This window comes from Lissotriton vulgaris, chromosome 9 (assembly GCF_964263255.1).
Source record: "Lissotriton vulgaris chromosome 9, aLisVul1.2, whole genome shotgun sequence".
Lineage (NCBI taxonomy): Eukaryota > Metazoa > Chordata > Amphibia > Caudata > Salamandridae > Lissotriton > Lissotriton vulgaris.
In genome coordinates this window covers 231,234,122-231,259,454 of record NC_141697.1, presented here as the reverse complement: position 1 = coordinate 231,259,454, position 25,333 = coordinate 231,234,122, and the positions used below count along the sequence as shown (strand labels likewise).

General features: G+C 44.3%; 1 protein-coding gene across 1 annotated transcript in view; it reads left to right on the top strand.

Annotated features, from left to right (window-relative positions):
• Positions 1–25,333, top strand: part of VPS18 (VPS18 core subunit of CORVET and HOPS complexes) — a 68,530-nt gene that overhangs the window by 38,263 nt on the left and 4,934 nt on the right. Inside the window, exon 4 of the mRNA XM_086937366.1 lies at positions 15,764–17,634. Within this exon, the coding sequence (XP_086793492.1) occupies positions 15,764–17,634 (1,871 nt within the window). The remainder of the gene's footprint in view (positions 1–15,763; positions 17,635–25,333) is intronic.

Genomic DNA, 25,333 nt, shown 5'->3' with positions numbered 1-25,333 from the left:
ACTACTGCTACACTATTCCCATCTCTGAATCCTTAAACCTCCTAACTAGCTAATACACTACTCCTGCCTGAAACCGATTTTTTTAAAAACCCCTTACAAAAACCGAAAGCCATATATTAAACATTTTTAAATATTAAAATGTTGTATGTATGTGTATATATGTGTGTGTGTATATATGTGTGTATATATATGTACGTGTGTGTGTGTGTATATATATATATATATATATAAACCAAACAGCAAGATGCACGCTCTCAGCAGCTGCCACAGACCACACGAACAGGTACAATCCAAGGGTGTTTATTCCACAAGCTACATGTTTCGGCTTCTCACAAGCCTTGTTCACGCAAGTGAAAGATCATGTGCACACAGTTTAAATTGTATAACAAACAAAATAGAAAGTGGACTGCGGGTAGACTAGTGGCTGACATGTTACGTGAATACAAAAACAAAGTGACCAAAGTCAAGCAAATATCCAAGATAATCGTGACATTCTGGTAAATGTTAACCTATGTCCGACAACGATAAATGTCAAGGACATAATGCAAGGATTTCCAAAATTGAAAAACCGAGCAAAAAACCCCCACAAAATATGGCATAAGCATAGGGCCACTAGGTGGATGATGATAAACATAAATGAACACATTATACACCTAGAAACATGTAAATCATCATGTCAAAAGTGTAACAAAAGCAATGAACATCGGACCCGGAAAAATCGACTTGTGCTGTCTCTGCCATTAAAGAGACAGTACCACAATAACAGTCGGAACCCGAGGTAAAGGTTTGTGGTGAGGGGAAATGAACCTGTTAAAACATGACACAGGTTAAAGAAAAATGAAATAGAACAGTACTTGAGAGGGAAGATCAGGTCACTGTCAAATGTGCCTCGTGCCCTTAACCCGCAGAAGTCCAAAAGGTGTCAGTGATGCCCAAGTGGGCGTGCTCTTAGAAGGTAACCGGAGCAGAAGAGAAATGGTGGGACAGATCCTGGAAAGAAAGGAAAAAGAATAAAATTCAGTACATGTACATTCATGTGCACATAAAGTAAACAAGTTCAAACAGCATGGAGGATAGACAACAAATACAATCTATGACCAAGAGAACCAGACTATGTATAATCATCCTTAAGATGGACTGCAAGTTCTTCATCCTGATTCAGGCCTCCCGGGGCCTTGGTTTGGAAGGAAATGATATACTTTGACTCTGTCTGTCTGAGTTTCAGGAGTCTGTTACCACCCCTAGGATTTCTGGTTATCTGCTCTAGGATGAAAAATTTCATAAGGGCAGGATTGGAAAAGTGGTGTTCACTGAAGTGTCTAGCCACAGGATATTTGGCATCTTTATTCACAATCGCACGGTAATGTTCAAGTATCCTTTTCTTGGCATGTGCCGTGGTACTGCCAATATACCACAGTGCACAAGGGCAAACAATTACGTAAACCACAAAAATGGTGGTACATGTCAGGAATTGATTGAGGGTCTTATTGACTCCATTGTAGGAAACCTGCTTAACAGAGGTACTGGTTTTACAGGCCTTGCAGTGACTGCATGGGTAAAAACCGGTCAAACCTAAGTCACGGTTATTGGGATAGATGGTAATATCACTGCGGACACAGATGTCTCTGATATTCCTCCCTTTTCTATAGGTGATGTTGGGTTTGTTGGCTATCAGATGCCCAATAGTAGCATCGCTTTTCAGAATATTCCAGTTCTTAGAGACAATCTTGTGTATTTGTTGTGATTCTCTGTTAAATGTGAGGATGAGTCTAGTGTTATCATCCTCACTGTTAGTTTCTTCAGGAATTCTCTCACGCAAGGTATCAGTTCGTGAGATGGAGTCTGCTCTATTCTTGGCTTTTTTGAGAACCCATGTGGGATAGTTCCTAAGTTTGAACCTTTTTATCATTTCGGATGCTGCCAGTTGGTAGTTGCTTTCCGTGCTGCAGTTTCTTTTTGCCCTCAGCAGTTCGCCGTATGGGATACTCCATTTAAGAGGTTCCGGATGGCTGCTGAGGGCATGAAGAATGCTGTTACCGGCGGTGGGTTTCCTAAACAAGGAGGTAGTGACAGTGTTATCCTTGATTTCAATTCTGACATCAAGAAATTCCGCTGTCACCTTGTTGATGTTATATGTGAGTCTGATATTGAGGTTGTTATTGTTCAGAACCTCAATGAAACTTAACGCCTCGTCTTTGGTGCCTTTCCATACCAAAAAGAGGTCGTCAATGTACCTCCACCAGGTAACCACTGATTTGATAGGTTCGGTGAGCGATGGGTTCGTGAAGATGGTTTGATCCCAATGTCCCATGAACAGGTTCGCGAAACTTGGGGCAAAACACGAACCCATCGCTGTACCAATCTCCTGTTTGAAAATAGCCCCATCAAAGAGAAAAAAGTTGTTTTGGAGACAGTACTCAATCATCTCGAGGAGCATTTTACTATGTTCCCTGAAACGAAGGGCACGTCCTTTGAGAAAGTGAAGACATGCTTCCAAACCTTGTTTGTGATCGATTATCGTGTACAGGGATTGGACATCCATGGTGATGAGAAAATAATCATCATCCCATGTAAGATTGTTCAATTTGGAGAGAAAGTCTTTAGTGTCTTTAACATAACTATTGAGACCCTCAACCCAATCTCTCAAGTAGTGGTCCACATATTTGGAGACATGTTCTGCAACGCTGCCACGTGAAGAGACAATGGGCCTTCCCGGAGGATGGTCCCTACTTTTATGGATCTTAGGGAGTAAATATAGTACAGGGAGAGTAGGATTATCATTTTTGAGAAATCTATACTCTTCCCATTCTAGGATACCCCTGTCTTTCCAAACAGTAAGTTTGTCCCAAAGTTCAATAATACTTTTGTTGTATATTTCAAAAGTAGTAGCAGTGTAAAAATTCCCTTCTGAAAGTTGTCTATGGGCTTCCGCAACATATAAATCCCTGTCCATGATGACAATATTGCCACCCTTATCAGCGGGGCAAATGACAATGGTCTTGTCCTCCGTCAATGATTTCAAAGCTCTCCTCTGTTTGAGAGAAAGGTTATCATTAGTGGATTTATAGTGTCTGTTCTTTTGATGTCTGAAGCTGTTGAGATCTTTGTTAACACAATCATGGAATGTGTCAATCGCATCATGTGGCATAAGCGGAATAAAGGTGGATCTGGGTTTGAACCCAGATGCAGCACTGTAATCTGTAGAAAAATTAGATTCGCTCAGTAATTGGGTGGTACTGGGGGTATCAGCCAGGGTTTCTTGACCAGAAGTACTTGATATCATAGGGTCATTGTTACATTCATTGTCAAGTTGTATGATATCGATAAGAGCATCTACATCGCCTATACTGAAAGTATCTTCCGTATGGGTCAGTGGTTCCCGTGCCTGTTGGTTATTGTGTCGACCTCTCAGTTTATGCCATTTTTTTTTTTTTTTCTTTTTTTTTCTTTCTAAGAGCACGCCCACTTGGGCATCACTGACACCTTTTGGACTTCTGCGGGTTAAGGGCACGAGGCACATTTGACAGTGACCTGATCTTCCCTCTCAAGTACTGTTCTTTTTCATTTTTCTTTAACCTGTGTCATGTTTTAACAGGTTCATTTCCCCTCACCACAAACCTTTACCTCGGGTTCCGACTGTTATTGTGGTACTGTCTCTTTAATGGCAGAGACAGCACAAGTCGATTTTTCCGGGTCCGATGTTCATTGCTTTTGTTACACTTTTGACATGATGATTTACATGTTTCTAGGTGTATAATGTGTTCATTTATGTTTATCATCATCCACCTAGTGGCCCTATGCTTATGCCATATTTTGTGGGGGTTTTTTGCTCGGTTTTTCAATTTTGGAAATCCTTGCATTATGTCCTTGACATTTATCGTTGTCGGACATAGGTTAACATTTACCAGAATGTCACGATTATCTTGGATATTTGCTTGACTTTGGTCACTTTGTTTTTGTATTCACGTAACATGTCAGCCACTAGTCTACCCGCAGTCCACTTTCTATTTTGTTTGTTATACAATTTAAACTGTGTGCACATGATCTTTCACTTGCGTGAACAAGGCTTGTGAGAAGCCGAAACATGTAGCTTGTGGAATAAACACCCTTGGATTGTACCTGTTCGTGTGGTCTGTGGCAGCTGCTGAGAGCGTGCATCTTGCTGTTTGGTTTATACGTTTTTCCGGCTGGCTCGACCGGAACGCACGCCACCTCCCTCGGGGCCTCCAGCACTCTGTCAGAGCGTTTTTTGGATGAATATATTCAAGAACAGTCCACTCCAACGCGGCTAGACAAACGACCAGCACACGATACCATAAGTTGTGAATTTTTAATTCAGGCCCCTACCCCCACAACTGACGCGTTTCGCCAGAAGGCTTCGTCAGTGTTCACCTGTGCAATACTACACAACGCCATTTAAAGCCACATTCCTTATTCACATCATAAACATAAATGACGGTTTTCATTATGGTAGGAAAATATAGCAGCGGCCATCTTTTAGTGTGCAAATACGCTAATACATTCGTTTTATCAACAAGGCGTTGTGTATAATAAAGTGCTCTAGTGCAAATTAAAATCATTTGGGCAACAAGTTACTCTTTTTTTATCAAAATGCGTGCATGCTGAGATATTTTTCAAGCATTGTTCTTCTTCAAAGGCTACGGTATTCACAATAACATATTATGTAGACATATGTCCATTTCTACATCGTAACCTGGACCTTATAGTGTGAGCTTCCGCCCTGGATGGGCAAAAGTGTAGCTGTTGATTATAGGCGCTTTATTGAGCCCTGAATGGGCGATCAAGGTCTTATAGAATTGTCGGGTATGGCTCAAAAAATTTAGCATAAGCAAGTACCTGAATGTGGGATGGGGTCCTATCAGATGTGATTAAGTACCCAGTTGCATCTACAGATGTACCCACATTTCTTCATTGTTGTTAAGTCCCCAGGGAACCGTTGTCTTTAGCCCGATGTATTTTGACTCAAGAGTACGCAGTCATTTTTCTCTATCACCACCCCTTTCAGTACGTTCCACTTGATCGATACAATAAAAGCTAAGCAGGTCCCTGTTGCTTTTGTGGAATTCTGCGAAGTGTCGTGCCACAGGGTACGACTTGTCTCTGTTCGCAATTGCCCGCATGTGTTCGAAAATTCGCATCTTGGTAGGCTTGATTGTACTGCCTATATAGCGTTTCCCACACGGGCATAGGAGGCAGTAGATAGTGTACTCAGAATTACAGTTGAGTAATTTTTTGATGTTTTTTTCAGGCTCATTTTCATCGGTTCTACCTGGGTATGTTTTTGTTGTTTTGCTATTTTTACAGGCCTTGCAGGCTCGACAAGGAAAAAATCCTTTCGATTTCGAGATTTGTACTGATTTCTTCTTTTCGGACACATAGTGACTATGGACAAGATGGTCCGCCAGAGATTGACTGCGTTTGTATGTAATTACAGGTCTCTCTGGAAGGACTTTCCTCATTACGTGGTCCGTGTTAAGGATATGCCAGTTTTTTTGAAATATATGCATTATCCTTCCTGACTTCACATTAAACGTGGTGATTATTCAGGGAATTTCCTCTTGCTTTGACACCTGTTTCGCTACCAGAAGTTGTTCTCTCAGGATTTTGTTTGATTTCTCTTCAGCACTGTTCAGTACATTATGAGAGTACCCTCTGACCTGGAATTTTCTTTTGGCTTCTTCCTTTGCCTGAGCGTACTCCTCCTCATCCGAGCAGTTTCTTTTCAAGCGAAGGAATTCGCCATATGGGATGCTCCCGATTAGGCATTTGGGGTGCTGACTAGCTGCATCATTCTCCTACCAAAGTTGTAGGAGAGAAACGCTCCACCCCACCTGGCCACAGCTCAGGTACATGGAGCCCCGCACGTCCGGTTGGTACTCCAGACGTCCTTCTGGGCTGTCTCGGGGAGGTCTGGACTTTGGTAGGAGAATGATGTACTACTGAAATACCCAGGTAATAGTTTCCTGATTTTATCACTTTTTAATGAGCAGTCGCGAATAAGGTCCTGAAGAAAGTAGCAGGATACCTGAGAGAATCCATAATTTAGTCTGCAGAAACGTGTTGACCACATATAAAGTTTAGTGGCTATTTGCTAAAACCACTAGCATCGCACGCTTTTTTACATTGGGAATAGAAAGGTGTTAAAGTTTGTTTTCCATTCGATTACCCAATTTTATCTGTTCATATCACAGTTCACACCCTTTCACTCTACACATGCACTGCTCTTGAGTTGTCCATCCAAACCCTGATATATGAGAACAGAAAAAAGGTTTCCATTTCCATCATCACTATTGGCCTGAAACCTACCTTCCCGGTGTGAAGGAAACCCAAATGATGAGCAGGGCGCCCAGGATCGACAACTGATGGGTATTTTTCCACACAGGAAAGATGCTCAATTTTTTGACGTAGTTCAAGTCTACCTTTCAGACACATACTTGAGCCAACTGTTTGATAGACCCACTACTATTTTCTGTTGTAATAGGAGTATGTTGGCGCCAAAACAGGTGTTGAAAAAATATCTTATAGATGTATTGTGGATGTGGTGGTGTTTCTACAAGACTATAGGCCTCCTGGAATGCTATAAGAGTTAAGACTGTTGTTCTTGGGTTCGCTCTCCATAACATGAAAGGCACAGGTACTTTGTGGAATGAAATGAGAAGGCATGTAGGCCGCTGCATGTATATGGTGCGTCTCAGCTCTTACAACCTGACTTGTTCCACTTTCATGTACCTTTACTCTACATGCATGTTTAGGTCACCATTGCCACAAATCACTTATGTTTTTAGGTCTCGCCTAGCGATGCAGCGCATGTGCTCCTTCGCCTTGGCGAGACTATTGTTGTGGGTTTGGTGCGCGAAGGGGGACAGGCCAGGTGCGCGCCTGGACAGGCGATACGCACGCGCATGGCGTCTCCTCTGGCGTCTCGTGGGTTTTTCGGCAGAAGGGGGACAGGACATGTGCATGCGCCCAGAAGACTGGACTTGTGCACGCGTACGGCTGAAGACGTTCGCATTAAAGACAGCAGGCGTGTGAGGACAGGAGATGTGCACGCAAGTACAGCTCGCTCCCTCTCTCACTTTCCTTCCCTCCCCGTCATTCTTAACTTTCACACTGCGCACACGTCACTGCTGGATGCATGATAAAGTCAGAGAAACCTCGTTGCTAAGGAAACCCTGGCTCTTCTGCTCACACTGGCCTGCTTGTCATCCATTTGCTGCGTCTGCTCTTATCTGTCTATATTAGGATAACCTGCTTCTGTAAGTGTAGAAAGTTCCCCGGGATGAGTATTCCAAGTGATCACTCAACCAGAGGTGGCAGCGCTAACATCCTAGACTGGTAAGCTGTTTGCGGCTAGACGATCACTTCTGGAGTGGCCTCTTCCGGTGCACCAAGACCGAGGCGGCATCTACCGGTGTGAGTAGGCTGTCTTTTCTGAGGTAGAGCCGCTTTCCTAACCAATCGCAGGATTCCTTGGACAATATGGCTATGCATACAGAGTAGTTAAGTTCTTCATTTTACCAGTTAGGGTACGCTATGTTATTTGTCACCTATAATTGCATTATATTTGTTAAAACGGATGTGGGCCTGGTGTTTGTTGAAGTTCGGTAATGTGGAAAGTGAAGCAGAGACAGTGTGATTTTTAAGATTCTCTACTGGGAGTGGAAGGGAAGACACGCATCCAGGGACCACTTGCTTGGATCTGGAAGGTTAACGTGTATTTCTTTCAAGTGGCAATACCTGGAATCAGGAGTACATAGTGTCATAGTTCACACAGTACACTTTGCACTGCATGCACGACGATCCCATGAACCTCTTATGGCTGTATTTTGTGCTGTTTGTAGCCAGCTCAAAAGGGACAGAGGAAGCCAAGAACATTGCAGGAGTGCAGGTAATATTTATTTGAGGAGTCAATTTACCAATTTTATTAAATTAGGGCATTCGCCCACAAGGTAGCATACTATCTATTTGACATTTTTGAATAAGAAATTTGGTAGTGAATTGTTTTTTTTTTTTTTTTAATTCTTTTTATTAACAAAAGAAATCAACAATACAATACACAAACATTGACCAGGGTGTATCGGGTGACCACATATTTATGAATGCAGCTCCCAACAATAACAGCGAGAGATTAAGAAGAAGGAAACGGGCCTAGGTGTCCTCCCGGTCCAAGTCTGTAGGTTCCAGTTCCGGCGGCTCACAGATATCACCACGATAGGCATTACAGGTTCCCCAGATCTTGACCCATTTGCGGGGTCGCCCCCTGGATACATACACTGACTTCTCACGAAACATACACCAGTCAAGATCTTCCATCCATTTCCTTATCCGAGGTGCCCGAGAGGCACCCCAGAGCTGCGCTATATTACGTTTAGCAATCACACACGTGAGAGCCACCCAGACCTTACCATGGCTCGGCAGGTCGGTAGGCTCCCACACATTCAACAAGCATCTCCTGGCCTCCAGCTCGACTCTCACTCCCCATACTTCACTCATTTTTGTATGTATCTTGGTCCAGAAGTCACAAACCCTCTCGCACTCCCACAATATATGGAGGAACGTTCCAGGCAGCCCACACCCTCTTCGGCAGTCAGCAGACCCAGCCAAGCCCATCCTCTGCAATCCCGGACCCGTTATATAGGAGCGATGCAAAATCCTAAGTTGAACCAAACGGAGCCTCATAGGGACCGCTACTTCCTTGGGGGACGCCACCGCCTCCCTCCAGTCCTCGTCGTCAAGAACAAAGCCATCAGCAACCCACTGTCTACGCAAAAACACCAAGGGGTCCTCGGTATGGTTAATCAACTTGCTGTACGTTAAGTTAATCGCCCTAGTGGGTACTAGACCATCGAGCAAGCGATCCTCCAGTGGGGAGGCCACTGGAGGCGTCTCACCTCTGGGGACAATGGCGCTCAAAGCATGACTGATCTGAAGGTACCTAAACCGTTCTGTCTCATTCAGCTGATACTTAGCCTGCAGTTCCTCAAATGTCAGCACCCTATCCTTACCCCATATATTGCGAACCTGCGTTACACCAATCAAGTCCCAACGATCAAACCCTTTGGTTTTCCAAAGCATCCCCAACATCTCAGAACTCCACAGGGGAGTAGCCAATGTCAAGCAACCAGCCCATTTGAGGTCTCTGTTGGCCTCATGCCATACTCTTGTAGAAATCGAGGGAGGCCCCACCAACGGGAACCGACCACGCTTCGCATATAGAACACTGGTGTATTCTGCCCCCGGCACTTGACAGCGGTCCATCGCATATCCGGGGTCTACCGGCGAGCCGTATATAGCATGGTTTATGGGGGCCAACTGAGACGCCCAATAGTATTTCCGAATATTGGGCAAACCAATGCCTCCGTCGTACCATGGCAGCATCAATTTCAACAGAGCAATGCGCGGCCTCCCCTCCCACAGAAGGCTACGCTGTAGAGACTCAATCTCTCTGAAGTACGACTGCGGCACAGGGTCAAAGGAGGTCTGCAGTGCATATAGGAATCGCGGGAGAGCCATCATTTTGAAAAGGACGGCCCGGCCCTAGAGGGAGAGTGGGAGCGTCTTCCACCGCGCAACATCTGACCGGAGTTTAGCTAAGGGGGCAACATGTTCAACCGGAAGAGCACCTTGGGATCACCAGAAATGTGGATCCCGAGATAGCGAAAGCTAACCGACTCCAGTCTCACAGGGCAATTCTCAGGCACTCTAGGGGGGGTCTCCGCTCAACACAAAAAGGACTGACTTCGCCCAATTAATTGCAAATCCTGAATACCTGCCGAAGATTGCCAGAACGTCCATGAAAACAATAAGGGAACTGCGCGGGAGGTTAAGTATAGCAAAATATCATCAGCGTAAAGCGAAATCTTGTCCTCCCAGTCCGCAGTCCAACGCAGCCCTCTGATCGAGCGGTCCCACCGCACCCAGGCCGCTAGCGGTTCCAAAGCCAACAAAAGGGGTGAGAGGGGGCATCCCTGTCGTGTACCCTGTCCGAGAGAAAAGTTGCGCGACTTATGGTTGTTCACGACCACGCGAGACATGGGGGCCCGAATATAAAAGATGGACCCAGCCAAGAAATACAGGGCCAAACCCCAGCTTCGTCAAAACCGCAAAAAGGTAGGGCCACTCCACCCGGTCAAAAGCCATAGTAGCGTCAAGATACAACAAAACTGCTGGTTCATGGATGTGAGACGCACCCGCCACCACACTATGCAACCGACGGAGATTAAGTGCGGTGTTACGCCGAGGCATAAAACCGGACTGATCTGGATGGATCAAGGTCAAGATAACTTTCACCAAACGGGTGGCTAGCAGTTTGGCCAAGATCTTGGGCTCCGCGTTCAACAGAGAAATTGGCCCGTACGAAGAGCAGTCTAGTCTGGGCTTACCCTCCTTATAAATTCCTACAATGTTGGCAACTCGTTGGTCATAGGGCAGCACCCCCAGATCCCGGCTTTCCATGTACATATCCTTCAGATACGGGGCCAATCGGTCTGCATGTGGCTTAAATAACTCGATGGGAAGGCTATTGGGGCCTGAGCCTTACCAGAGTGGACCCCCCTTATAGCCATTGCCACCTCATCGTTGGTGAGGGCGGAGTCTAGCAATTTCCTATGATCGTCCGACAAGGCAGGCATCGGTATATCACGAATCTTGTCTACGTTGTCGACCTCGGTAAACGTTCCAGCCGCGGTGTACACCTCCTCATAATATCGCGCAAATTCCTGAACTATCGACTGAGGATCCGACGTAACCGCGGGACCCACGTTCAGTTCCGGCACCAAACGAGACCCCCAGTCACCCTTTTCCAACCAGGCGATCAACTTCCCCGCCTTATCACCATGCTCATAAATCCTGCTCTGTGTTGAGGCGTGCTGCGCCTTCGCACGTCACACGTCATTGACTTGTATTCATCCCGGAGCAGCCAAAGGCGATGGCTCGCCCCAGGGTCACTCCCGGAGGAAGCTGCGATTTCCAAGGCCACAAGCTCCGCCTCCACTCTATCCAATTCCTCCCTCCTCTTCTTCTTCTGCCCGGATACAGGGGAGAGGGCCTCCCCTCTTATTACAGTCTTGTACGCTTCCCAGAGGGGAACACCTCGATGTGACCGAACCTTCGTTTTCGCAGAAAAAACTATCTGGGACCTGCATAAGTTCCTTTTTCACCACAGGGTCTTTCAGACGCCATGCACTTATGGGATCTATTCTACCAATATCGCCCTGCCCCAAACACAGCCGAAGCCAGATCGGCAAGTGGTCAGAAACCCCCCTCGCCAGGTGGGCCACTTCACTAACTAAGGTCGCCTGGGCCGCTGGCAAAAGCACATGATCTATTCTAGAGAGGGAATGGTGTGCCGCAGAGGCATGTGTATACTCAGTGGCACTCGGGTGTCTGAGACGCCAAGCATCTAACAACCCTGACGTAGAAATAAAGTCGGATAGCCACCTACGAGAGGGCAACAACACACGGGAGGGGCGCCTATCTAGTTCGCCATCTATGACTGCATTAAAGTCCCTGCCTAGCACCATATTGCCGACGGGCAGTGTGAGAAACATCCGACCTAAGTCACAAAACGTATCAGCCTGCAACGCCGGGGGACATAAATAGACACAAACGTAATCGTCCTACCCTCCCAGAGACCCGATATGCCTATATAACGACCACGATTGTCAGACCAGGTCGATCGGATCGTGAAGGGAAAGGAGTTCTTCACTAAGATGCCCACTCCCCTCGAAACCAGAAGTAAAACCAGCATGAGCAACAAGCTTATACCCTCCCCTGTGCAGCGCCATACATTGCTTCCCCATTAGATGCGTTTCCTGCAGCAAAACGACATCCGACATGTGCCGTCTAATGAACTAACTCACCATAGTGCGTTTTATCTTATCACCCAATCCATTCACATTCCAGCTGAGGACGGAGAACCCCAGGCCCTTTCTAGCGGAAGCCATGCATCCTTCCAAGAAAGAACAGGAGATCTGAAGGCACCCTTAGCAATCCCTGGTCACTTACAACAAACAAATCAACACATAAAAATCCCCAACAGCCAAACCCCCAGCCCCCCACCCTGCACCCCTGCATGTAGCAAATGCACATCCCCAACTCGCAGTGTGCCTGTCGCCCCCACTAACAAGTATCTAAAAGTCGAAAAACCGAGGAGGACCTTACAACAGGCTGCCCGCCCCCACCACCCCCAAACCAACCGTAGTCCCCCACTAACCGGAACGATCACATAAAAAGTCTCAATCAATAGTCCGGAGGAGGGGAAAGGGGGGGGGAAGGGAAAGAACGAACAGCCCCAACCAGACCCCCTGCGCCAGTGATAGGATGAGTGCGGCTTACAGTTCCAAGCAGTACTCTATTCTTCGCTGTCCGTTCGGGCCTGAGCCCCAGAGTCCGATCCTTCCATTCGGTCCAACCAGTCCGCGGCCACCTCAGGGTTATCGAAGAACCAAGTCTTTCCATCATGTTCGATCCTCAATCGTGCGAGATACAGCATAGAGTACTTCACATCCCTGTCTCTCAACCGCCGCTTTACGGACATAAAGCCTTGTCGCTGTCTCTGAACCATCTGAGTGAAGTCCGGAAAAAACAACAGCGAAGCGTTCTCATAGGCCAACGGCCCAGTGGACATCGCCGATTGCAAAATGGTGTCTCGGTCGTGAAAGTTCAGGACCTGGGCAATGATGGGATGCGGAGGTGCCCCAACCTTCGGGCGGCCTCCGGGAATCCTGTGTGCCCTTTCCACAGTAAAGAAATTACTAAGGCCCTTCGGCTTGAGATGGTTCAGGATGAGATCCTTGACAAAGAGGTCCGGGGTCGCCCCTTCGGATTTCTCCGGAACCCCCAAAATGCGGACATTGTTGCGGCGTGCCCGACCCTCCTACTCATCGAGCTTACGATCAACTTGGTGTCGGGCTGCCTTGAGGTCACGCACTTCCTTCTGGAGCTCAGAGACATCCTCGAGGAGGCTCGTCGTTTTAACCTCCAGGTTCGTTTTGGTGAGGTCAGCCCTGAGAAGGCCCACCTCAATTGAGACAGTGTCCAGTTTTGTGTCCATCTTGCCCAAGGAAGATTGGACCCCAGTAATAGTGGCCATTAGGTCTTTCAAGGTGGGGTGGTCGCTGACCGAATCCCCTTCGGTACCTCCAGCCGGGGGTCGTTTCGCTTAGACTGGGGACCCCTTGGAGATAGCATACTTATCGATGCGATTCGACTGGACCTGTCGATTGGATTTTGAGGTCTTCTGCTGAGGCTTCTCAGTCTCTCGATGCCATCTCGATCGCAAAGGCAGGGGAAACCCACCACTCCTCAGTCGAGTGTAGGCCGAAACTGCGATGGTCGACCTCCAAGTCAGGTTGAGAGGCGCACGTCGTTGCAGCTGCGACCCCCATGCGACAAAGCAGGATCCGACCGGCCACTTCCGGTCTCTGCGGCCGATGTTGTTGCACTCCGTCCTGGATGGTTCCACACCCGGGTCCCCGGTCTCCGAGACCACAGGCCCCAATTTTCTCGACGACTATATTCGGTCGCCACGGCCACCAAATGAGCCAGAATTTCACCTAGCGACTCAGGTGCTGGTCCCCCACCTGATGGTAGGGACAGGGCTCAGGATAATGTGCCGGATAGTCGGTCAGGATGTGGCGGCCGGCGGAGCCGATGCTCAAGCGGCATCTTGGTCGCTGGCTCGACTCCTCCCCCGGTAGTGAATTGTTTTAATGTTTTTTCAGGGAGTACATCTTTAGATATAGTTGGCACTATGCGGTGTCCCATGTTTTTACTGACACTTACATGACACATTAGATCACCTACAACCAACCCCCCAATCCATGTAGTTTTTTTAACCAGAGGCACATTTTAGAATCTAAAATAAGTAAACAGAAAAGTTACATGCAGTTCAATCAGATTTTTTTTTCGTATTTGCAAAACATTTCTGCAACTCCATAGCTCGGAAAATATTTCCAGTACAGATCACAGTGACCCTTCCTTTAACAGCTGCAGCGGACCTTTCTTTAGACGCCCCTCATCCAAACATACTTTATTGGGCGCTTGAAAACAAGCATTTGCAATACAATAGGTCTCGCATTTTATAAACTTTCATCTATCCATATTGTAAATGACAATGCCTTTTATTATTGTAGGTTTTTTTAAACACACAAATAAAAGCCATTATCATTTAAAATGCCAATAGCTCAAAATCTCGCAATTGCGAGAGCGATTGCATTGCAAATGCTTGTTCTTTGTATGCCTTTGTTAATGGATTGTTTTAATACATTTGTATCCAGTCTTTCCCTGGCCTATTTAACTGGGGAGTTGGACAACGTGCAAGTACCTCTGCCCGTTTCTTTGCAGATGACCTAGTTCTACAGGATCAGACTCATGCTCTGGAAGTTAGACTGTCTGGTATTAAAGCATCTCTGTATACCCTCCCCCCCGTCCCCCTTGCAACCACTAAAATACTTTTGCTCTGACCTTTTTCAGTTCTGTAAAATTGTTTCCATATTTAGAACCTATCTTCATATTATTGATAAGTGCACAGTGTTTGCATAAAAATAACACCATACATAATTTCCTGTGAGCAAATAAAATTTGTATGGAAAATACCACCTTTCATGACTGTGTATTAGGTATTTGATTTTGCTTTTGAAAAATATTTTTATCACGTCTTCATTGCATAAAATTGTTTACACATCTGGTTCATCATGGTAAACATGAGAAATCACGTAATGCTTCTGGAGTAAATGGCTAGAATCGGAATTGTGTTGGGGTGATATTTTTTCTAGTTTGAATTAGAATGTATCTGCTTTTCTAGGCTAATTTGAGTTCTCCATTACTAGCGTGAGTGAAAAACCGAATATGTTCCCATAAGAGATACCTTATCTGTGGTTGGTATGGAAAATTATGTGGGTGACGGGTTGTTAAGAAACTATTGATAGATAAGCCTCCACAAGTGGAAGCCAGTTAGGCAGCAAAATATTACCCCAGAACAATTTAGACTTTTGCACTTTTCTTTTGTCCTGTTGCATAAGTTAAGTATAAAGTGATTAGGTTGCATAAGGATAAGGCCACCAGCTTTTCCTTTTGGCTTTCAGTTAGTTACACTGGAAATAAATACATACATTAAAGGAAGATGTAAAATCGTTCTGTTTTAATATATTAATTTGGGAAGTGCTGTCATTTCCTTGCTGTTACAGCAAACAAATGATGGACGGAATGCTGACAATGCAAACATTCTCCCCCAGTCAAAAGATCTGAGTTAAATCCATTGTTCTTTTGCCCACTACGCCACCCCAGTTTGGACACAGCCATATGCAAATCAGTCTTGACCCTGTGCTCCATGGTAACAGTCCTTGCTAACACTGTATTTTAGGGTTATGTAAGCCAAAATGTATTTTGCCCTTTCTTAGACAGTTGAGTCGGGCCACTAGAAACCATTGATTATAGATTGTTTTCAGTTTGGACTTTTCCAATACTGAGACCCTTTTGGTGGTATTTTTGTAATAAAGTGTACGGAATAACCACAATTGATTATTTGAATTGTATTTATTTGTTTTAAATTAAGTTGTAATGTGACTTAATCAGTTGGAAGTTGAATGAATGAAATTCAAAAATCTGAATTTTTTATTGCATTACTCATATATTTATTGCTATTTTATGGATATGCTACTGATGATGATTAGTAAAAATGTTTGCGAGATTGATATGTGTCAAAGGTGTTGGTTTCACCTTTAAATGTTTGTTTCTACAGGTTCTCATCTACTGATTTCATTAAACAGCAGTGAATGCCTATATCTCAACCGAAATGGACAGAAAGTACGAACTCTCTCGCGCTGGAGAGGACATTTGATAGAAAGCGTGGGGTGGAACAAGTTTCTTGGAACCGAAACCAACACTGGCCCCATTCTAGTGGGCACAATTCAGGGCCAGATCTACGAAGCTGAAATTTCGACCAGTGAAGGTGGCCTTTTCAGCACAAATCCTGATCAGTACTTCCGTTTGGTTTATACACTTACTGAGGAAGGCGGGCCTGCTCCGGTCTGTTGTATAGATATAGAACGTAGTAGCGAAGGAAAGTGCTTCATTATTGCCACCACTCGTAAGCGACTCTTCCAGTTTGTTGGTAAATTAGCTGATGGAGCAGAGCAGCAAAGTTTCAGCTCCTTGTTCAGTACGCAAAAAGATCCTATGCCAGGTTTTCAGGAGTTTCCAGCAAATCTTGGCTACAGTGAAATAGCATTTTACACATCAAAAATGCAGTCATTTCCTAGCTCATTTGCGTGGATGATGGGGAATGGAGTGTTGTACGGTAAAGTAGACCACGGTCGGCCTGACTCTGTGTTGACCAATTTTCAGGTATGGGAATACCCTACTGATATTGACTTGCGTGTTAACAAGCCTATCTCCATTGTGCTGACCCAGTTTCATTTCCTGTTACTTTTACCGGACCGAGTGAAGGCAGTTTGTATTCTGAATGGTCAGGTTGTCTTTCAGGATTTCTTCCTGGAGAAATTTGGCTCTCTGAAACGCATGGTGAAGGATCCCAATATTGGACAAATTTGGATTCACACTGAGAAGGCGGTGTTCCGCTACCATGTACAGCGTGAATCTAGGGATGTGTGGAAGATGTACATGGACATGGGAAAGTTTGATTTGGCAAAAGAATACTGCAAGGATAAGCCAGACTGCCTTGACATTGTACTTGCTAAAGAGGCTGAACATTGCTTTCAGAGCAAGAGGTATCTGGAGAGTGCCAAATGTTATGCACTAACTCAGAATTACTTTGAAGAGATAGCCCTCAAGTTCATTGAAGCCAAGCAAGAAGAGGCTCTAATGGAATTTTTGCGGAAAAAGTTGGGAAGTTTGAAACAGACGGAGATGATACAGGCCACTTTACTGACGACGTGGTTAACTGAACTTTACTTGAACCGCTTGGGTTTACTGGAAGGTGATGCCATAAAACGGCCATTGTACCTAGAAACACGAGACGAATTCCGTTTTTTCTTGAGCAGTTCCAAAAATAAAGAATGTCTCTTTAACAACCGTGCCTCCATCCATGATCTCCTTGCCAGTCATGGAGACACCGAGCACATGGTATACTTTGCTGTGCTCATGCAAGACTATGACAGAGTGGTGTCCCACCACTGCCAACATGACAACTATGATGAAGCACTTAATGTTTTGTCCAAACACAGGGACAAAACCCTTTTTTACAAGTTTTCTCCAGTATTAATGCAACACATTCCAAAGAAAGTGGTAGATGCCTGGATTGGTATGGGCAAGAAACTGGATGCAAGGAACCTCATTCCGGCCCTTGTGAACTATAGCCAGAGTGGCAGCTCCCAACAAATCAAAGAAGCTATCCGGTACATGGAGTTTTGTGTATATAAACTAGAGGAAACTGAGCAAGCTATTCACAACTATCTGCTGTCTCTCTATGCTCAGTACCAGCCAGATTCCTTGCTGCCGTATCTTCTAAATGCTGGAACAAACCCCAACCGGATTCACTATGACTTAAAATATGCACTTCGACTTTGTGCAGAACACGGTCATCACCACGCCTGTGTCCATGTTTACAAGGTGATGGAACTGTATGAGGAGGCAGTGGATTTAGCCTTGCAAGTAAGTTTGTAAGTGTATGAATGCAGCATGTTCAAGCTGGTAATGATTTAAATGAAATTGACATCTGTCTCCTGTTGGACATGTGCTCAAAACAGTAAAAACCCTAGCCTTTAGCCCAAAACCCCCTCCCAAGCCAGTTCATCTAGATCTTTAATTAAATCTAGAAAGGTTTCTCTTTCAAAGAAGGTATTTAGAAGGGGCCTATCCCTCACTCTTAATGTGGTCTCCAATCTTGTTGGCAAACTTGCTGTAATTCTCTCCACGTATTCCCATTCTTTCAACAAATGCTGTTTTTTAAATGTATTTCTTTGCATCAGTACTGACAAAAGCTTTAGCGCCATCTTTAGCCGCCAGTTTCAGAACTGAGAAGTTGTTAATTTGTGCCATTGGCAGCTGTGTTTTTTTTTATAGGGTCTGTTTCTTTGATGCTGAACGGTTTGTGTCCAAGAGAAGGTTGTTCTCAGAAGGAAAAGACTATGCATGCTGCCTCCAGTTAGATTCATCCTAATGCTTTGAGTGAGACCATAAGTTGGTCCCAATTTGCGTCATGGTGATGGCTCTACATGATAAGGAATTATGGTTATTCTCTGCTTGGGGTAAGATAACATATGTTGAATACTGGAAGGACTATCATGCTACCACAAAGAAACTAAGGGACGTTCCTAAGTACTCTGCTTCTTTTCACTCATTATCATTGACACACACACAAAGTTAAAAAAACATGAAGAACTGTCTACATCATAAAATAGGAAAGAAAGGAGTTACTTTAGTGCTGAAACAAGTATTGGCGCCATCTTTGGTCTGCAGATTCTGTGATTAGAAGTTCGCTTGCACCATTCATTGGCAGTTGTTTTCTGAGGGGTTTTCATTGGTGCTGAATATTTTGGGTCAGAGGGAACAGTTTACTCAGCAACTGCCTGTTGAGAGGTTCATCATAATAGGTCTTATGTAGACCCGGAGGCTACCCAGTCTGCGTCTTTCCATGATGGTGATCCTTTGTGTGTAATGAGGTATACCAGTTATGCCCTGTTGGGGGTCAGGTAACAGACATTGAACACTGAGATCACTGTGAACACACTTTAAAGAACAACAGTACACTACTCTGGACACTCTCATTGAATGACTTACTAAATATGTTGTTTTTCTCTGAAATGTTTTTCACGTTTTTTTGTGTTACCAGAAATAAATAATGGATACTGGGCAATGGATAACACAAATAAGTACTAATATCGATACCTGAGTGAGACTTGGGAAGCTATGAACTTTCCTCTATGAAACTATCAATCAAACACACAAGGAATTGATTACTGTTCTGGTCTTCGGCTTGTTTTACTAAAAAGATAATTATCCCTTTCCAGAAATATATATACTTTCGTATTGACTGTACCCTTTCCTGCAATGTTGCATGGAAATCCTGTACTTGTATGCAGGAATGATTGTGAATCATCATTGGGAAAGTGGAATAACCTACACAGGACTCTGCATCTTAGGACATCATGCCATTTAATTACTTAAAAAACAAAAGCCAACAAGGTAATTTCAGATTCGAAACCTGCAAACCATGCTTTAGGAATGTTAAACCTCTGCCCCCTCCCAACCCCCCTCTCCCCATACCCCTGTCTCAGCCTGGAAAGGAGCTACCCCTACAATTCAGGACCTTTGGCAATTCAGCAAATTCAGTTTCCCTGATATCCAACACTATGATGTGGATATCACATAAAATGAGAAAATGTAAGTCCCAAAGTCAATCGAGATAGGCTAGGTTTGCAATCTATGAAGATCATGCAAACTATAATCAAATGGTGAAACGGACATGTCTGATTTCGCTACTCTGCAAGTGTTCCCTGGATTTGTACTGAGAGGCCACTATTGGCCAAACCTTGATGGACACAAGCAGGAAGCTCAACTTCATGGTAGTCATTTGTTTTTTCAGGGATTACTCTTCAGTTCCTGCAGAGACAAAGCGATTCAAATTATGAAAACAATGTATGCATGTTGTGCAGATCTAGACGAGAAGAGACCATGTGATCTCCGGTGCTTTTGTGGCAACTACTCTAGAAGACTGTTCCATATGATTCATGATCCAGATGGTAAAAACCAGTTTTATGCACAAAAAGTTTAGCAAAGAGAGTAAACAATTATGTGGCAGGGTAGCAAACCATGTCCGGCCTACTTTTGCTAAACTCTTCACCCAAATCAGTGACTTACTGAGCTGATCGTGCTATCCCCCATTCAAAAATATCACCCCAGTGAGAGGCAGAGTGCATCTTTTACTTTCCAGACTCAAAAAATATTTTCAGAAAAACAAGTGCTAGAAATGGACTTTTTGATACTGCGTCATATGTGTCAGTTATCAGAAAAGCTGCCTTGATTGGAGCATGTTATCAAAGGAACATTCGGTGTCTGTGCCATTTGAGGCACACGGACTGCTTCAGAGAACATCTTAATCAAATGTTTTCAGGACCGAGCAGAGTTGAGTCAACCCAACAAACGCAGAGATCTCTCCATCGCAGTTATTACTTTTTGCCTGCACTGGAGAGTGCTCAGCAATGAGAGATGAAGTGGTGGTCTTTCTGTGCAAGTGGGCCCACAGGTTTGGAAATGTTCCCTTGAATCCTGGGTACTTCCTCCCAAAATGCACCTTTGAGCGGAGCAATCTGGCTGTGGGCCACCTCTGAAGTGATACACACGCACAGAGCCTCCTAAAAACGTCTTTGCCCCAATGTGCTATTTATGGCCTTCTGAACTTTGGTCTCCTTTTACAGACACAAATACGAGGGTGCTAGTGCTCACCACTGATGAAGCCTACTCTTCAAAAGCACATAATAAAGCTTTTCTGTTCTTCTATTTCACCCCGCTCAATCCCCAGACGATCCTCTCTTTTGTGTCAGTTGACAAACAATCCATTCTAGTGTCAGCCATTATTATTTCCTGGCTTAATTACAGAACCTGTTGATCTTTGGGTCTTTTTCCCTATTTGCTAAAAATGCTACAGCCTGTCCTGAACTTGACCATGAAGACTACCTGCAAACTGCTTAAATTTAACCATATCTCAGAGTCACTTTCATTGGTCTCCAGTTGAGCAGATTTTGGAATTTAGAGCTCTCGTTCTAATCTGGTAAAATCTTGTATCTTATGCCTTGACTGCTCCTTATGCTCATCACCGTTCCCCATGACATTTTGCTCTCACATAATTGGTACTATTGAGTGCTGGAATCTGCAGCCCTTGCTGTAATATGGACGTGTCCCATGGTTCAAACAACACATGTGGACTCTTGCTGCACTCTGGTGCTCTTGTGTAGTCAGACCCATAAGGTTTATCATAGCATTGGGTACACCTTATACTTTTTTATGAAGCAAGTAACTCTATAACCGGGTGACCAGATCTTGAGAACCAAAAACCGGGACATTTTAGAAAAAGAGAAGGACTACAGTTTTTCATACAAGGTATTGCGCAGAATGACCGCTCCCATCAAGATAGGATCACAAAAGATGCATTAAGAAAATAAATAACATTTAATTTCTACAAGCAACATCATACCTATTAATTATAGTGCTTAATTATAACAGCTGCTAACTAGCACAGCGTCAGAACAACCCAAAAAGTGCCTCTCACTAATTTCAGCCAACCCTCTCTAAAAACCGGGACGTGAGCCAAAATTGCCGAAATCTGCCGTGACAGCTGGTGAATCACCGGGACTGTCCGGGCAAATCCGGGACGTCTGGTCACCCTACTTTATAAGAGCAAGGAAAACACTTTACTCTTGTTAATACAGAATAGACAAAAATATCCGGAACTTGAAAAAAAACTATGACCCAATTTAGACCTAATGTGCTTAAACACATTTCATTGAAAATAATAATTTTTAAATATTTCTTTTAGGTGAATTCTCCCTTTGCCATTTAAGGAGATTGCATGGTCAACCTAGACCTGCAAGGCACCACCTACTGTTGGGCAAAATGCTAACATTCTTACTACTTTTATCCTGGGTTTGGTAATTGCCAGCCAAGATACTTTATTTCAATTCAGGATCATGTCCATGAGTTTTCACACATTGCTCCGGAAGGGTGGAAACCTGATTTGATGTGATTTAAAATTTGTAAAGTGCTTATAAGGGCTAAGCGTTACCAGCTATTTTGAGGGATGAAGTGTCCTGGCGCAAGAGTGGACTGAATGGCTAAGGAAAGTAGGAGGCGCCTGCCAATCCTCGCCTGGGAGGTGAGAAAACCAAATGTTATTTACAAAAAGGCAGGTCTTCTGTTTCTTTCTGAAGTTAATGAAAGCATTCTTTTTGCGTAATGCTAAAGGAAGTGCATTTCACAGCTTCTTAGTAATCCCAGCCAAGGAACATCTGCCCATTGTGACGTTCCTAAAGTTCAGTACAGTGGCCTTCCAAGCGTAACGGGAACTAAGGTCTCTTGCAGGTTGATACCATATGAAGATTATTGTCATGTAGGATGAATGAGTCTCAATATAAAGAGTTTTATGGCAGAGACATAAAGCCTTGCAGTTGCATCTTTTTTTAGACTGAAAGCCAGTGAAACTTGGCCTTGTCATTAGGGTCAGTATTGTTTTGTGGCCTAGGACCTATGTGATAGCAGCATTCTGCAACAGCTGAAGTTTGTGCACTAGGTATTTGGTAAGACCCACATAAATTGCATTAGTCAATTCTATAAAGTATGAGGGCTTGGGCAGGGTATTTCCCGGAGGAAGCCGGAGTGAAGGGAAGAATCTTCCTGATGATCCTTAAAAGGTTGAATCCTATCCTTCTTGTGATGTCTAACTCAGTCCACTCATGAAAAGCTTAAGAACCTGAAGTGAGTGGGTAGGCACTGTGCCTAAAGAGGTCTGCCGCTGAATGTGAAACCATTCATTGCGGGATGCAAAGACTACAATTTCAGTGTTCTCTATGTTAAGGACTAGGGCGGTTACCACCCCGGGGTCTGCCACCTCCTGCCAGCAATTCTTAAAGTTGGTAGTTGTTTTCTCTGGGTCAGAATCTAGCCTGATGATCATTTATGTATCGTCCACATGCAAATAAAATGTAATGCTGAATGATTCAGCGAAACATAAAGATTAAAACAGGCAGGGCTGAGAACTGATACCTGAGGGACTCAAGTTATTTCCATAGTGGTGGATCTGAATTTGCCTAGAGCAGCAGTTTGAATTATTTCTGAAAGGAAAGAGCAAAACCAGGTAAGTACTGTATCCCTAGGGCTATTGCATCGAGTCTGCATTGGGTGGAGGAATCCGAAATGGTTTCAAAAGCTGATGATAGATGTATCCATATCATTGCACCCACTCCCACCATACCCAAGATGTCCCTGAAACCTTGCACTGCTTTTGCAAGCACTGTTTCCATAGATTATTTGTTCTGAAGCCCTGATTGGATTCTATGTAAGGCATGATTACGTTCCAAGTGAGCGAATAGTTTGCTTGTTAACGAGAGTCTCTGCATGGCAGAGAGGGAAAGTATCGTAATTGGACTAAAGTTGCCCAAAGTTGCACAATCCTGGGACTGTGGGCTTTTTTAACCCCTTCCATGCTGATGACAGAACGGTTCCGTCATCAGCGTCGGTTGAGCTGTGCTGATGACGGAACCGTTCCGTCATGACTCCGCCCGCGCAAGGCGGAGTCAGCACAGGCGGGGAATACGCCCCGCACGCAAGGGGTTAAAAGGGTTGTGACCAAGACAGATTTCCATAACTTACGAACCACACCTGTAGACGGTGATGAGTTACAGATGTCTGTCAAGTATTGAGTTACTGTAGTGATGGCAGTTTTAAGTTGGGAAGTGGGACATACATCTGAGACGTGTGAGTTTGTAACTAGCTGGAATTGAGGACCAAATTAAAGCTTGTGTGCTTGGGAGCGAGGGGGGATTGATGGAGACAGACTGGCAGAAAGAGCCTGTTAACCTGTTTAAGATGCCAAGGTCTTCACATTATTTTCTACCTAGACGTGGTACTAGAGAAGTCCTCTTCTGTGGGCATTCCTTTAGATGGCAACATATATGCTTCACAATCTGAACTGGAAAAAGCCTCCCGTGGTACCTCATAACAAAGTAATGTTTGTGGGAATTATCTTGGACATACTTCAGATGCAACTGTTTCAATCAATGGAGGAAATTAGCCAATTTCCTGAATGCAGCCTCTCTGATAATAAGTCTGCTTGATCTTGGGTCCCAGTAATTTTGATTCCAAATTGTCCCTCCATGCGAGTCTGCCATAGCAAATGCACAGGGCAATGACCTTGTGCAACTGGGGGGGGGACCGAATCTTAATCTACCATCGGGCAGCCCAGATTCCTGCTTTGTGGACCAAAAAGTTGATTGTAATACCTAGCTATTGTTTGCAGCTTCTACCACGCCAGGGGTCTGTAGCCAAAGACGCTTCTATGACGAGATGAGAAGCTCCTCCCCAAATGACTCTACCGCGCATTGCATTGAGGAATAGTATTCTGATGGTGATCCGGTTAGTCAATCAGTTGTCACTGTTTCGGGAAAGTCAGTGTTGGTAGGACATTGTGACTACCATGTGTTGTGCCATCAGTTAAGGAAGTACAAGAGTCTTAATTCTCTCCAGAGACATCCAGCAGCTGTGGCCATACATTATTCATCTCCATATCCACCTGTGGATGTGTCTCACTTCTGTAGCTCACAATCAGTGGGGTGATGCTGTAATAGGTCAACTTTCAGGAGAATAATAGTTGAAATTACACCTAGGTAGGGTTTAAGATAATTTGAACATGAATGTAAGGCCAAACAATTAAATGTTTGCCATTGAAGAAAATTCAAAATATAATTGTATGTATCTACGCATCCTAGTCTACTTTTGCTCTGAAATGTTTTTCATCTGGTACATTATTGCATGCTTTTTAACCCATAGTTTTCATTTAAGTGACTCTGAGGAAGTTCATGGGGATAGATTTCACAGGGATCCTCTTAACTCCAGATCTGGGCCAGAAACATTCCCACATATGCCTTGCTAAGCCTGAAGTTTGATTGGAGATGCTATTGACAAATGTAATTGATCTAATATTGAGGAGCAGAGGTGGGATTCTACCATCTTTGTACTTACATGTGCACCGTATTCTAATTTATTAAATGAGACAGCAGCTTTCTACCAGGATGCGTTACTCAAGTAGAGTAGACCCTCTGTTGCGCATAGATATGATTCATAATCGTGCCACCGACATCCCTAATTGCTTCATTTGACCAGGGCATTCCTCCTATATTTAGTTGGAGTTAATTTGTCAGCAGTGACTGGCTACAGAAATCTAATTAGGAATCCATTTTGAAAAGCACTTGTGATTCAGAATTCTCTAGAAGGCTTGAAAGGGGAATTTTCCCTCATCAAAAATTCCAGATTTCTTTTTCCTGCTTAATGTTGTTTTATCAAAGCTAATGCAGTCCGCCTTTGAGCTTATGTAATAAATAAAACGATCACAAATTCTTGATGTGGCAGGTGGCCTTCCTAACTTTATTCACATTTTCTGGAAGTTTTAGCAAAATTCAAGTGCTGTCTTTTTAAAAACTTTTCACTTTGTTTCATTGAAACACAACAGTATAGTGAATCTTTACTTTGTACTTAAGTGTAAGAAAGCTTTCTGATTTGGCAATCTGCATAGTTGACATCTGCTGTGGGCCAGACAGGCCAAATCCAATGGACTCTTAAAATGATATGGCGCTCTTTCAGT